General features: G+C 35.6%; 1 protein-coding gene across 1 annotated transcript in view; it reads right to left on the bottom strand.

Annotated features, from left to right (window-relative positions):
- The window catches only part of HERC2 (HECT and RLD domain containing E3 ubiquitin protein ligase 2), a 140,606-nt gene that overhangs the window by 53,316 nt on the left and 71,540 nt on the right, over window positions 1–15,750 (bottom strand). Inside the window, 14 exon segments of the mRNA XM_032226699.1 lie at window positions 31–112; window positions 887–998; window positions 3,351–3,526; window positions 5,082–5,173; window positions 5,305–5,410; window positions 5,757–5,947; window positions 6,247–6,386; window positions 6,604–6,712; window positions 8,066–8,191; window positions 8,290–8,458; window positions 11,566–11,658; window positions 11,809–11,951; window positions 12,206–12,473; window positions 13,633–13,775. Coding sequence (XP_032082590.1) covers window positions 31–112; window positions 887–998; window positions 3,351–3,526; window positions 5,082–5,173; window positions 5,305–5,410; window positions 5,757–5,947; window positions 6,247–6,386; window positions 6,604–6,712; window positions 8,066–8,191; window positions 8,290–8,458; window positions 11,566–11,658; window positions 11,809–11,951; window positions 12,206–12,473; window positions 13,633–13,775 — 1,950 coding nt within the window.

Genomic DNA, 15,750 nt, shown 5'->3' with positions numbered 1-15,750 from the left:
TTCAGAGTGCATAGTAAAAAGCTTTCCTACCTGCAAAGAGACTTTTAGAACCACCAGCTACTTGCACTACATTCAAAGCAGATAGGGTTTCAGAAAAGGAAGGCACTTTGATCTGTAAAATGTAAATAAACAGAAAAATTCACTGCTAAAGCAGAATGATTTATTGCATTTCACATTCAATAATCTTCATATCCAGCTGGCTATTTTAGAAGTTTGAAATAAGTTTGTTTTTTTAATTTGTTTGTTTCTCCCCAGGTACTTTCTTGAGAAATAATTATTTTGAAAAATACTTTTCATCAGTTATATTGGAGTCCTTCAATATTCTTTTTGGATAGTTATGACTATGGTCTAATTATTCCCTACTCTTCTGACAAACGGTGCTATCTGTTAGATGTGTGTCATCCATTTTTACTTTTCTTTGAAAAGACTATATTTAGGAACAGGCTTATCTACCGTTCCTAGTCTTTTTGCCTAACATATTTTGAATGATAGTCTGATCATTTAAACCATTCTGCAAGGTAGACAGGTGTATTATATCCTCCATTTCAAAGCAAATGCCAGTAAAAATGCTCTTATTACATTCTTTTGACTTGTAAATCACAGAAGTCACTAAACATTAAACATTTGTTCTAGATCTCATGTTATTGTCAAAGCCACAGCCCTCCATACAGCCTTGTTCACTTACATGTAAGACTGTAACAGAAATGTACAATTGTATATAATAAGCAACCAGTGCGAGAAGTCCAAACCACATTCAGCCTTCTTGGGCAGCCATCCACTACTGCCCTACTCATCTTCTTACAGGTTCCCTCATGTTTTTGCTTATGACAGTGAAAGCAGGAAATACAGTTAATTTATATACTCTTGACTTTTTCAAGATCCAAACCTTAGAACCTTTCAATCCTCCCAGTTGATCTTTATCGTTTAAGCCCCAGACAAAGACTTTCGTCCTAATTGAAGCTGCAGATTCCAGGCCTGTAGTCTTCTTTCTAACAAGACTAAGAATGCACACAATATATTAGATTGGAAATTTTGTTTAAAAAATGGAAAGAAAACAAAAGCACAATAATCTCTTTTTGATATGTTGATCAACACAACTCTTTCATTTGTACTTATGTTATGTAACATGACTCAATTATTCATATTAAATATTTAATTTTACAGAAAAAATATTGGTCCCACATTTATAATTGCCAAGACAGACACAAACACAAAACAAAATACCAACTCTCAGATTCTAATTTTGGAAGGGCATCCATTTTCCAGCACTTTGTTTGAAACAACAGCTCTGTTACAACTTGTTTTTCAAATAAGGCTATCTAGACTCTCAACTACAATATGATTAAATGTTTTGGGATTGCTAAAACCATTAGAACCCTGAGAATATACATTTTTTCCTTTTAATTTTGTGCTCGGTGTAAAAAAAAATTCTAAAATATTTCTGACTGCCTGAAAACAGCCAGACTCCAGGAAGCTTGTAACCATGTTTCCACTACCTTCTGTAAAAGCCCCTGGGGTGGGGACAAGCTTCAGGGGACAAGCTGATGCAGGGGAGCGGGGGGGGGGTATAAAGAATGCTTGCCCCCATACCCTTTACTTAATCCTTTACCTTAATAGGTGGGAGCTCTCAGCAGGCATGCATTTCCTTGATATTCAGTGGTGGGCAGAAACTGTTGGAAAAGACAGTCTCTAACATACCAAGTCCCTGAGCTACATAGGGCTTTATATACAGTTACCAACACTTGGAAACCTGTTGGTACCAACTGCAGCAAAGATGTGACATCACAGTTTTAAGGCCAACTGCTAAGCACACACACTCTGCATTTTGGACCAGTTTTCTTGATAGCCTTCGCACTCATGTACATTGAAGAAGTGTATTCTAACAGAGAGATGCCAAGGTATCAGTGACTGTCTTCACTTCATATTGTACCAGGTAAGGTTGCAGCTAGCAGCCAAAGCTGTTCAAAAACTATCTTGGCCTTGCTCTCCATCTCTTATTTTAGCTCCAGAAAACTCCCAGATTATGAGTTTGCTTTTACTGTGGGAAGCAAAATCCCATGAGTCAAAAATACAATTCTGAAATTGGTCGGCCTCAGAGTTAACAGACTCTTGTTTGAGTTGAGTCTGAGTCTGTCTTTCTCTAGCCACACCCTAAAAATCCTCAGACCTGGGATATGACTTTCTACAATAGGGATGTCAAACTCGCGGCCCCCAGGCCAGATGCGTCACGTGCTGGCTCCACCCCTGCCCGGTTTAGCAAAGGGAGGGGAAGTCTCAATACATCACATGATGATGCCATGACGACGCGAGTTTGACACCTCTGTTCTACAATATTGTCATCCTAGAGTTCTCCTGGTCTACCAGCTTTCAACTTCTGCTTAATAGTAGATGGAAATCATGGCTAGGGGAAGATTTGACTTATTTGTGTCAGTTACAATCTTCTCTGGACTATACTGCCCCGGAGACAATAATTCATGCTTTGAGCACTGCTCAGATGGACTACTGTAACAAGCCATGTGTGAGATTACCTTTGGAAATGTGCAGAAGTTTCAGTTAGTATAAAATAAAGCAGCTACATTCCTGATGGTCAACATCACCAAGAATATCACCTATTTTAAAGTCACCGCAGGCTATTTAAGGCTATTTACATTGCAGTACTGTGATATATCAGGAAAAATCTTGCCAAAACTGAATCGTGGTATATAGACTGGACATCAAGACAACTGTTGCAGTTTTCCCCTCTGAAAGAGATACCAACAGGCTCAACTCTACTAGCACTTTGAATATTCACCTATGTGATATTGTCTTAGATAAGTAGTGTTTGGCACTGAGATTAATTTAACTGAATGGTATTAGATTTTGATGGTGTTTGTTACTTGTACTCAATTTTAATCTTTTGTTTATCTCTTGATTTTGTTGTAATCTATCCAGCATCTACCTGAATTGAGATGGGGTAGAAATATTATAAAACAGATTAATAAATATATTTTAGCCTTCTTTTTTTTTTTTTACAAAATGCTTAAAACAAGATAATTGCATATAGTGTATTTCCAGTCTACTTCATACCCATTTCTGCATATTACAAGCCCTTCCTCATTAAAGTTGTTGTTTTATTTTGTTACACTATTCAAATGATCTGTAAAATATACTAAAAATGGATTATAAAATCTTAAGAGCACAATTACTCAGTTGCGATAATCTGTTAATAAAATTAAATTAAAAGGTTTGACCTAAATATTCCAAGTGCAGGGTCTGCTAATGCTAATCACACAGTAGGATTTGATATTATAAAATATCTAGCATAATTACAAAAATGTTTTTAAAAGATGAATTGTTTTAATATTCCATACCTCCCAGTGTTCGCTTTATCATCTTCTTCTTCTTCGTTATCAGAAGCAAGGAAGGGAACTGCAGCTAAGTCTTCATCCTCTGCGCGGATACGTCCTAGTATACTCAGGCCATGTATCTTACAATCAATGCCGGAACTCCTGCACTGCTTAATAGCCACCTCAATATATCTGTGATACTTGGGGAAAAGAGTTACATTTTCATAGTTACATTTTCATAGTTACATTGTTTGGCTCTTTAAAGTGTTCAATATCATTAAGAAAAAGGATTCAAGATTCATTTCATCTTTTCAACAAAACTGTTTGTCTAGCCTGTCTTTCACATCCCTTCCCAAATTAACTAAGACAAAAGACACAGAATTAGAAACTACGACAGACAAATGGTTTAGCCTTAACATTCAGGTATGTATTAGCTATTGACAAGAACAAATTTGGTGAAATCAGATGTCATAGAAAATAACTAACTAACACATCAACAAATCTAACGATTAGTTCCTCCTATTATGGAATATACTCTCATACAATAATGGTATGTGAAAATGACCTTATGAGACATGAGAAAGAGCAGCTTTTATCCGACAGCAGCAGGAATGTGGCTGCGGCAAATGTTTCAGAAGGGTCACTCCCTAGTTTCTTGGGCTGCAGACGCAACAGGGAAGAAATATTCTTTCAAACTTGCAAGATGGTTGTCCAGGGTTGTCCAGACAGAAAGCATGACTAGTTGAATTAGTTCTACTTTATTGGAGGTTACATTAACAGAGTCTTGCAAGTTTGAAAGAACATTACCCTGGTTGAAGGTCTTTCCTATATCCCCAGGTCATTCACACATACCATTACATATACCTACCTGCTAGGTAATCAGATGGAGGCAGTGGCTGCAAGAATCTAAGCCTAGCTTTAGCTAGTGTGGCATACATAAGCTTTCCTACAGAAAGAAGCCCTAGTAATAGCAATTTATAGTTTTGTCTCCTCCCATACAGATCACTGCAAAGTGTTTGAGATACTACCTTTGAAGATAATCAAAAATGCAATTAGTGCAAAAAGCAGAAGTCTTCTTATCGGTGAGTGAGAGCTGTTTCTTACATATAATACCAGGGGCTATCAATTGGCTTCCAGAGATAAATCGAAGTCCTGATTTTGACCTATAAGGCCAAATAGTTCAGACAGAATAGTTCACATACACACAGGATATTGATGGTTTACCCCAGGAAGAGATTTGGGAAGAAGTGACTGAAATTCAGTGTTTTTTAGTTGTGGCCTATTTTACCAGAAAACTGTTTGACACCCTCCCTTCCTGTTATATATGATGGGGAGGAAAATAGATGATTAGAAGTTTTTAATAATAAATTCTATTATTAGGAAATACTTGCATACTATAATTTTGGTATTTTAGATTATTTGCCTTATAACTCTTTATTTTGTACCTGATAATATGATTTACGGTGTATACTATACTTCTTGAGAATATTCATTACCACAGCCATAAATTGTCATTAATACAATTAATACAGAAGCCTCCTATATAAAAAAATGCAATAAAGTCCTTAAACTAGCCCCCCAAAAAATCAGACCAGAAATCCATATTGTAAAAAACTGGCTAAAACAAAATGAAAAATTAAAGAGTTGTTGAGTATAAGAAACAACACCAAACCCAAAAAGTATTAGTGTTTCTTTAAAGATATTATCCTCCATAAGTACAATATTTGTATTTCTTGATAATCAGCAGATACCTACTTCTGTACAATCACCAAGAAGTGGAACTGTTGTATCTGTAGGATTAATATTGATAGTCTTCAACTCTATGAGGTTATTTAAAGAACTTCCGCCTATAGAAAAATTAAACAAAGACATACTGAACTATTTATATACTGCAGAACCTTTTTAGTATTACAAAGCTATGAAAAGACAAAAGATGGTTGATTCTTTCTTTCCAAACTCAATAAAGGTAATGCCATACCTGAGACCACAACTAAAGAAGGCATGTAACTGCTGTCTGCAGGGTCCACTATCATCTTCAATCTGTGTACCAGGACATCAGGAAAAATTTCCAATCGTATCCAGTGCTAGAAAATGTTATATTTAATTAATTCAAATCCTTTGAAGACATTATGAACAGTAACTATATCTGAGTAGTATTATTTCTTAGAGTTTAAAAACTACATTTACTCTAAGACAAAAATAATTATCTACTGCCACTTTGAATTATGAGGAATTATACAAGTATAATAGAGAAGTGAATGTTATGTTGTGATTTATTCTGCTAATTGCCAGTACATTATTGTATTTATTTGCTTTATTCTGTTTTTGTTCTTTTAACAAAAGAACAAAATTCTGGTCATTGACGGAGCAAATATTATCGATTGATACAAACATGGCAGATATTTGCAACACTTTTCTTTTTAAATTTACCTTTCCTTGCGAGCCAGAGGACTGCCAACACTGTTCACTTCCATCAATCAAACGAGAAGCTTGATTCACAGAAGATGACACATTCAAATTTTTAACAATTCTGGACCAATCATCAAGTAGCATGCCTCGCTGGCTACTATGATGTCTTTTTAGCTGCTTTCCAGAGCGACCACAAAATACTGGAGACTGGCCTGGTGTTGAAAGGTGGAAGATAGCTATATTAATTCAACAGTACAAATGCAGTACAGTAAAAATGCTAAAACCAAGGAAATTGTATTCATCTAACTGAATTTTTGCATACCCCTCACTATAGTTTTGTGCATAATTTTGCACAGCCAAAAAGCTGGTTAGTATCTAATTATGATACAACTTACCTTGTGCATTATAAAAACCAGGAATTCAAAAAATACACAATTGTCCTCAAGAAGATAAATAAATGAAACATTTCATGAAATGATAATGAAAATGTACTTGGTTTATTTAAATATACCTGGTTCATTTATTCTGCCGAAAGTGTGTCTTGTATTATGTTTCCTACTTTTGAAGCAGGTTTCACAGAAATCAAAATCATCACAGTTTCTGCATTTAAATCTAGGTCCATTAATAGGGAACATCTGACAGCCATCACACCTGAATGATGACAAAAAAAATAAAAGACTACATAACGCTCAATTTACCATCTTGCATATTTTTTTATTGTCTCAAGATTAAGAAATTCTATTGTTTCAGGTTTTAGCTTCTGCCACCTTGTGGAATTCAAACAATAGGACACATTACAGAAATAGCAAAGGAAAGATGCAAAAGGTTAACAAAACAAAATATGTCGAAGAAAAATGGAAAAACTTACGTAACTCCTGGGTGAATACTGGGAACCAGTTCCATTTCTGACAATAATCCAGTCCAATGAGATTGTTGAGGGAAGTCAACAATAACATCTTTACCATTGGCACTAAAAGCTTTGGCAAGGAAATATTTAAGAGTTATTCATTTATTTATTTCTAGAACTTAAACATAGTGATCTTATGTGATTCACAGCAACTAGTAAAATCAACAGTAAAAATATACACAAGGTAAGAGTCAGAAATAAGCATGTATTCACTACTGCATTTTCAGATACTTTGTATTGATAAATGGTATTTGTACACTTCCTGGAATATATGGGATGTTAATATTATAGTGCTTCAAAACTACTTTTCCAGTTGTGAATAAAGGAATTAATTAACTCCAATTATCCACAGGAAATTTTTGAACAGATAGAATATCAATAGTGCTATCATCATCATCATCATCATCATCATCATCTTTATCTAATAATTCTAAGAGGAATATTACTCACTCAGAGATAGCAATTAACAGAATTTTATAACGTTTGATATCAAAAATTTCAGTGAAACCTCATCAAGAGGCCAAAGAAGCAATTGTTCCCTGATATAAGCCATAATGCTCTGCAGTGAATCTATTACATGCCCAAAGGTGGAAAGGTTCAGCACAATAGAGGAATGGTTGGTACAGATAATGGAACTTGTGTACATGGCTAAATTAACCTCTTACATTAAAGAAAAAATATCTACCTTTATGGCTGACTGGAAACCACTTGGCTTTTTGCATAAAGCAATAAAAATGCATTTATGATTTGTGGTTTTCATATTTAGGGGGAAATACCCCTGGGAAATAGAAAAGAGTGAGCTTTCTTTATAATCATAGAGTAAAAGATTATTTTGAAATTGTAGTTATATTTCCTGCAAAGTAAATTGGAAGGTTCCTTTATTTCTATTTGTTCTTTTTATGTACTTTTTTTTCTTCCTTCTTTACTTTTACCCTTTATTGGCTTGTTTTATTTTTTATGTTTTTTTATAAAACTTTCAGTGAAAAATTATTTTTAAAGAGATGTCAAAATACTGATTTATAAAAATCTAATTCTCCTACTCTTTTCAAGCAAGCAATTCTGTTCCCAAGATCAATTTAAATAAGTGATTTTTTTCCAAAGCTTTCCTTTTTTTCATCAGCCCATTCTTGTTCAAAAGAAACCCTTTGGAACAACATAAGGCATGTCACAATTAACTGCAGAAAACGGAAAGGAAATGGCAAAAAGCACTGATCCCCACCCACATGAGAAGCGTTTTCCATTTGCACAGGCATTCTTGAACAAACTATTAGGAAAAAATAACAACAGGAAGATCAAGCTTTGAACATAGCTGAATATTATTTTGTAGCAGCACAACCACTGTACCAAGACAACATCCTTAATTATACATACATACATACATACATACATACATACATACATACATACATAAAAATCAAATTACCTTTTACTACACCCACACTTCTGTGGGTAACAGATCCCCATTTGTATTTGGGTGTCATTACAGAAGTTTTTACACGAACTTTGTCACCAATCTTTATGTGTGAGGGAGAACTTTGTGGTGGGAATCCTATAAAGTATTAAGATCAGCAATATCAATTGGTTTGAATTCTAAATTACATCTCATTATGAATATAATCAGAATAATACTTTATGTCTTCAACTCACCTATCAATTCCACATGGATATATCTGACCCAGTAAGTGCCACCTTTTTGTTGCCAGTCGCATTGCACATTGAGGTCATGCAAACCATCGCGATCCAACTTTATAACTTTACCCACATCTCCCTCACAAACCTCCTCATAGGTTCTGCAACATCGGACCATCATCCCCACCTAGGATGACAATAAATAAGTGAAAAGACCAAAGTAGCACTTTATATTCAATCATTCAAGTAATATTATGTACAATAAGAAAAACTGTAACAGGACAAACTACTAGGAGAAATAATATAGCTATAAAAATACTTCATAAAAATTTGGGGAGAAAAAAAATATTTTTACCTCTAAATACGGAATCCTAAAATCATTATACACAGACTTTAATTAAGAGAAAAAATAAAAAGAACAACCTGAAAAAATATCTCTTAAATATGAAACAAACCTAGTGCTACCTATCCTTTTATCATATATACGTTTGTTACAATCAATTTACTTTTAAGAAAAAATAAGTTTATTTATTTAAAGGATTAGTTTTCTAGCTACTTCTTTCCTAGTTCAAGACAAAAATTAAGCATATATAGGCCAAATTTCTAAGCAGTCTTGGGATCCCAAGAGCAAAGTGCTTATTCAAATATAGCAAAAACTGATTACTTTAACCTACTATATAATATCTCAAAAATAGACATTCCTCCAGCATCATTTTTTTAAAAACAAACAGCATCATAACTTTTTACCTTGTTAATTTCTAAATCGCTGGTGCACAATTCAAAATAGCATGATCCAAAAAACGTAATGACTTTTTCAGAACAATATGAATAAGGAACAAGGAGCCACTATAGCACATGATGATCATATGAACCAATGCTGCATTTTAAGGCACATGGCCAGCATTTAACTGAGTCCATCAATTTCCTTGTAAAAGAATCCATACTTGATCAATAGATACAAAATAAAATGCTTGTTGCATTCATTGCAATTTCAGATCTCTAGTATGGTACACAGGTGTCCAAATGGACATCCTTCATTATTTATGACTCAAATTTTCCAACCCCTTATCCCCTTAACCCCTCTATATTCTTTGAGATTCAGCTTAGTTTATTTCTCCCTTCCCCCTCTCTCTCACATACACACACACGCAGACACATTCAAACAATAATTATAGGTTCATAATTTTGTAATGATAAGATCACTTTCAATCCACCCTCAAACTGATTCCCTCATGGCAACAATGCAGAAATGATCAGCCAGTGCCTTCCTTTGCAAACTTTTTCAATCTCCCAATCTAGCCTTAAAGCCCTGATATTCTCTTCTGGTAATCAGATCCAACCTTGCTTAGTTTCCATACCTTGAAAAATTCACCTAGGTAGTGCCACCTATTTTTTTGTATATGTGTATGTGTGTGTTTGTGTGTGTTTGTGTGTTTGTATGTTTGTGTGTTTGTGTGTTTGTGTGTGTGTGTGTATGCATATATGTATATGTACCTTATATGTATGACTTAAATATATATATGTATGTATGTATGTATGTATGTATATAAAATATGTTGTATTTGTGCTGATAAATAAAGGGAGACTCCACTATCAGCACAAATACAACACAAATGTAACAAAGGCAACAGTAAAAATATTGGGTTTCTGTCTTGATGGTCTCTTGTGACGAGCCGATAGAGAATGGAAGCAGTAGACTTCCTCCCATATTTGGGCATACCAGGGGTTGTGACTAAATACATATATACAATACATATATACATACATACATACACACACACACATATCTATTTAATATCTCAAATATGTGTGTGTGTGTGTGTGTGTGTGTGTGTGTGTGTGTGTGTGTGTGTCACAACCCCTGGTATGCCCCAATTATGGAAGGAAGCTAACTGCTTCTATTATCTGTCTATCAGCTCGTCACAAGAGACCATCACGACAGAAACCCAATATTTTTACTGTTGCCTTTGTTACATTTGTGTGGTATTTGTGCTGATAAATAAATAAAGGGAGACTAGTATAGATCTATTTCAAGCTATTTAGCTCTCATCAGATAGCCATACCCTTACTGGGATTCGAACCTGTGCTGTATTACATCTTAGGCAGATGTCTTAACCATTAAGCCACAGGTCCTCCGCCTTATCAGGTGAAGCCAGGGAAGTAGGTATATATTTAGTGTATCACTAAATGAACATATTAACACTTTACCAGTAGAGGATTCTAAAGCAGCTAATGTTGCCAGTCCTCACGTTAGATATAAACTGAAGATGCTGCCATGTTTTAGCAAATGGCAGATAATCTACAAAATTTTAAATACAAAAGCCATACAGTCAATCTTATTAAGAGACCTAAGATATATTTTCTACACTATCCAGGATCTCTGGGAAAGGACAACTGTCATATTTTCAAATTTGGAGTTTCCATTAAGCTGTTCTTAAAGATTAAAGTGTATTTTCTGTTTTGTACTTTACAACTATTGAAAGCACATCACAAATTACTCATTATTGTAGTGGAGAACATATGGTCTTCCAGGTGTTGCTGAATTCTAAGGTTGCGATTTCAAAATATTTTTTTCAAAGCACACTGGGGCACAAAACTGCTTATCTGGAAATTTTTAAAGCAGCTACATTTTTTTCCTCAAGTATGTGGAAACAGCAGAGCACGCCACAAAGACCTACACAGTCCCAATTAATTCTATCCCCCACGAATTATAAGCAACATAGCCAGGGGAATAGACTAATGTCTAGCAATATCTGGAGTTATACACATTACACAGTACTAGAAGTTAACCTGTTGGGAATCAGGCCGATGGTCTACCTCGGAAGTCTTCAAACTTGGCAACTTTAAGACTTGTAGATTTCAACTCCCAGAATTCTTCAGCAGCAGAGCTGGTCTACTTAATTCTATACAGCCTACATAACTGGTATTAACCCTCCAGGTTATCATAGAAAAATCTTTTCAGTTTTATTGAAAGATGCCATTTAAATGTTTTATGGTAATTGTTGGTATGTAATTTTAAAATATTAGCTGCCCAAATCTTTTAAGAATGGGCAGAATAAATAAAACAAACCCTGTGCTGCCATTAAGTTTCACTGATAAAAATAAAGCAGGAAGAGGAGAAAGAGAAAGATGGAGGGTGTCAGTACCTTCACAAAAGGCAATACAACAGATTGAAATATCTTAGAAAATAACTTAAATGGCCTTTTGCACTTAATTGATATTGTCCATATTTACTTTTCTATATACATAATGCTTCTTTCAGAAGGAGAATTGTATAGTTATACCACTGCTTACCTGAATATTCTCCCGTATATATACCGCATAATCATCATTACTTAAGAAATCAGCTCTTTTTTTATAAGTTTGGCTTTCTGTTACAACAGCAGACTACAAAAAAGAAAACAAATGTTCCGGTTGTGATAATAATATATCATAAATGAAATGTCATCTCCATTAATAACTATAGAGAACTTGTCACAATTTTTATTTTATAGAAAATTTTTGTAAACATCGTAAGTAGTTATTCCTAACATTTACCACGGGATATGCAGCTTCTGCTTCCTCTACTTCTTCTGACACTTCATCATCTGAATATTCATCAGATACAGTATCACCATCTGAGAAATCAGTAATTTGAACATCAGGATGATCCAAAAGCCAGCCCACCAAGGCTTCTACGCCTAAATTAAGAAATCAAAAGAATTGTTTGTATGAGTAGAAGTGCTTAATTATGCTTTTATTTTATATCACCACTTTAAATCATCATGAACCTTTCCAAATCATCTTCCATAATATTTTTCCTATATCTACCTACAGTTCACTACTGTACCTAATCTTTCCACTTACCCTGTATTATTTTTATCATCAGTACCAAAACAAAGATATTCCATCTATCTTTTTGTAGTACACTGTGAATACTAAAAACATGAGGTACCTGGTAATCCAGAAGCACTTCCAGAAGTTCCTGATAGTGATTTCAATGCAAACTCAATATTCTTTCTAGGGAATCCCATTTCCATAAGCTGCATAACAATTGGGAGTGGTGGAATGGGAGATGCCTTGCATTTTTTTACTTTTGCAGGTCGGATATGTTGGACTGTAACAGGTGTTGTAGCTTCACTGGAGCTACATTCTTCAAAGACCGGAGTTGAAGGATGTCCAGATTCTACAGCCAGATATTGACATACGGCAAGTGCAGCAGCCTATATGAAAGTGTATATATATATATATATATGTATATATATAAGTTCTATTTAATACAAAGTAACATAGATGACAACACATCCATTTATCCTATGGCAGACTTAGACACAAATCCTATGGCATACTTAAAAATAACAATTAAAATGCTAGGAAGGAAAGAACCTAAGCTAGGAATTATATGATTTGTTGTGGCCAAATCTGGCTTACTTAATGCAACCAAATCACTCTGGATGCAACATATTTTTTTAAAGTATGCAAATAACTACATTGAACAATACAGCAAAGCATTTTAAATATCTCTTATTTTTATGTGCCATACAAGTTTGTTATCAACAAATTATTCTTCTGGAATCAATATTATTACTATCTCTAAAAAAAATATTAAATCAGGATCCTTAGAAGACATAGAGTTATGTTGTTGCTCATGCTTTAATTTTAGCATTTTCTCTGTGTAACTTATTTATGCGGGCTGTGGCTTCTTTCTGAAGAAATGAATATCTCCAAGATAGAAATGCAACAAATTTGACATCTTTTTAAAGTACAATATCAATAATTTTTTTAAACAAATGCAACTGAACTTTTAAGTAACTCCAGTTCAAAGCTGATTTGCAATGCTGACATAGGAATCTTATTTATGTGACTTTTCAGTGCACATGATAGATAACTCTGACTAAACCTTTTTCACAAAAGAGCCTCTCCTGAGCTAAAACAAATTCGGTTTTTATTCTTTGTAAATTGCCCAGACTCACTGAGAGTGAGTGGGCGGCCATGAAAATCTTCTAAATAAAGAAATAAAAATTATTTGGAATGTTAACTAAATACAGAAACAACTGAGAGAAATAAAATCAGATATATAATGACTGTCAACATTCCTGGGATCAATCATGGTTTGGCCTCTCAATGGCTATTTCATTTGGTTGCTTCAGAGAGAAAGGTGATATAACAAGTCTCTTTTTATTGAAATGGTTGTGACTAGTAACCATTCAACCTTTATTTTTGCAAAAGTGTGTCATGTCTCATGGTGCTTGGATGTATCTCTTTTCTTACTGAATTGTATTTAGTAAGTTATAATTTTATATATGTACACACACAAACACACACTTCCCAAGTTTACATTGATGGTGTATGGTTTAAAATAGCAAAAGTTAAACAAAATACCTCAAGCTCTTGTTTATCAAATATTGCTTTTACTGGAGATGGTTGTGTTGCTGCTGTCAACAGTTGCTGCAAAAGGATCATGGGAGGCTGAGGCCCTTCTGGAGACATGTCTCCCACCTCAGGTGATGGCACCGCACCATCGTCTTAAAGCAACAAAAAAAAGTCTTTTAGGCTGTAGAATCTCCATACCAAAACAAACCCCCAAAGTTTATGTGTTCGTCCAGAAACAGTCTATGATGTATCATATTTCAAATGCAAACAAATATTTCTTTAAGTCTCTTTTTATATATTTAGTTTAGCAGATATTTAATAGCATACAGGAAAAAAGGATCAGAATGAAACATTGCACAAACTCAAACAATGATTCTTAAAATATTAGGTCAATGCTACATATAAAATAATCTTAACTGTTAATGGAATCAATAATTAATATTTAACTAAAGTAGTTAAACCAGTAGGAATCGTGAGTTAGAACTGTTAATTTTTTAAAAATCCATCAAATCTAGGAGACATTATGAAAAAACAGACAAGAGATCATTTAAAAAAACCAAGGCTAAAAGAAATCCAACTACGGATTCAGCATAAGTCCAAGTACAGAATTATAATCCATAAATTGGTTATATGCTACTTCTTATCCTCCTGAGCAACAGAGCTTTTTATTTCTGTCAAACTTTGTGCTTAAATCAATATTCCTAGTACAATTATCTTTAGTTTATTACATAATGTAAATACAACAGGGCCGATATTGAAGGGGCAGCAAGCATGAGCACAATGGAGTGGACCATTTGTATAAGTATCCTTCTCATGTTAATTCCAATTAAAGTTACAGGAGAACAAAAGACACAGTTTCTTGTATACTAATGAAACTAGTATCTAAATGTGAATCTCTGTGATAGAGTGGTTGGGTTTGGTTGGATTGAAATCGACCGTTGTCTTACCTGAACGGTCCTTCTATATGTGCTGCGAGGCGAATCCAAGCATGGGTTAACTTTGTCCATTAGCCTAGAGACTGAGTTATGCAAATTGGTGACCACGTCTCCTCTGACTGGATGGGTCAGTTTTGTACGAAGTCAGCCGGTTAATGATGCATAACAATGTCAAATAATGGCTGTAGCCCAATAGGTGTACAGACACGTCAGAACACAAGTCACAACACAGGTAAAAGTCAATCATAGTCAATGTCAATGTCAAGAGTCAGTGAAGAGTCAGTCAAAGTCAAATGTCACTACAGCCCTGGCCAGCCGAAGCTGCGGCCGGGTTCAGGTAAGACAACGGTCGTTCTCCTGTGTGCTGCTTGGGGAATCCAAGCATGGGACATGTCAAAGCAATTAAGATCCAGGGCAGAGCCAGGCTAGCCAGGGTCCTCCGCGGAGGGGAGTACCTGCTGCAATACTCATCGCCCAAAGGAAGCCTCAGCCGAGGCATACACGTCAACCTTGTAATGTCGGATGAACTGCGATGGCGAAGACCAGGTAACCGCTCTACAGATTTCTTCCACCGAGGCTTGTGTGGCCCAGGCTGCCGTGGTGGCCGCACTCCTGGTAGAGTGAGGAGTGATGCACCTGGGAACCTGTCGAGATTGGCTGTCATAAGCAAGAGCGATGCACGCCTTCAACCATCGGCCTATAGTATGGGAAGAAACCTTCTGCCCCATGGATGATGGCTGAAAGGACACAAAAAGCGCTTCCGACCGCCTGAAGGACGCTGTGCGTTTCACGTAGTGACGAAGAACCCTGCGTACATCCAGGTGATGCCATTGGCGTTCCTGCGGATGAGAAGAGTTGGGGCAAAAGTCCGGGAGGACGAGCTCCTGAGCCCTGTGGAATAACGTGTTGACTTTTGGTAGAAAGGCTGGGTACAAACGGAGAACAACTCTGTTGGGATGGAATATACAGAACTACCAAATCAGAGACCCGCCTGGCTGATGTAATAGCCACCAAGAATACGGTCTTAAGAGTCAGTAGTCAAAGACTGATGGACGTAATAGGCTCGAACGGAGAGCCATAAGTGCCCTGAGCACTAATGTCAAATCCCATGTAGGGTAGCGGTGCACGGTCGGAGCCGGGATGTTGGCCGCCCCCTTCAGGAAGGCCTTGACCTGCGAATGTTGAGACAAGG

Source organism: Thamnophis elegans, chromosome 11 (genome assembly GCF_009769535.1).
Source record: "Thamnophis elegans isolate rThaEle1 chromosome 11, rThaEle1.pri, whole genome shotgun sequence".
NCBI lineage: Eukaryota > Metazoa > Chordata > Lepidosauria > Squamata > Colubridae > Thamnophis > Thamnophis elegans.
Note: the sequence above shows the minus strand (reverse complement) of the source record. Positions and strands in the feature narration are given on the sequence as shown.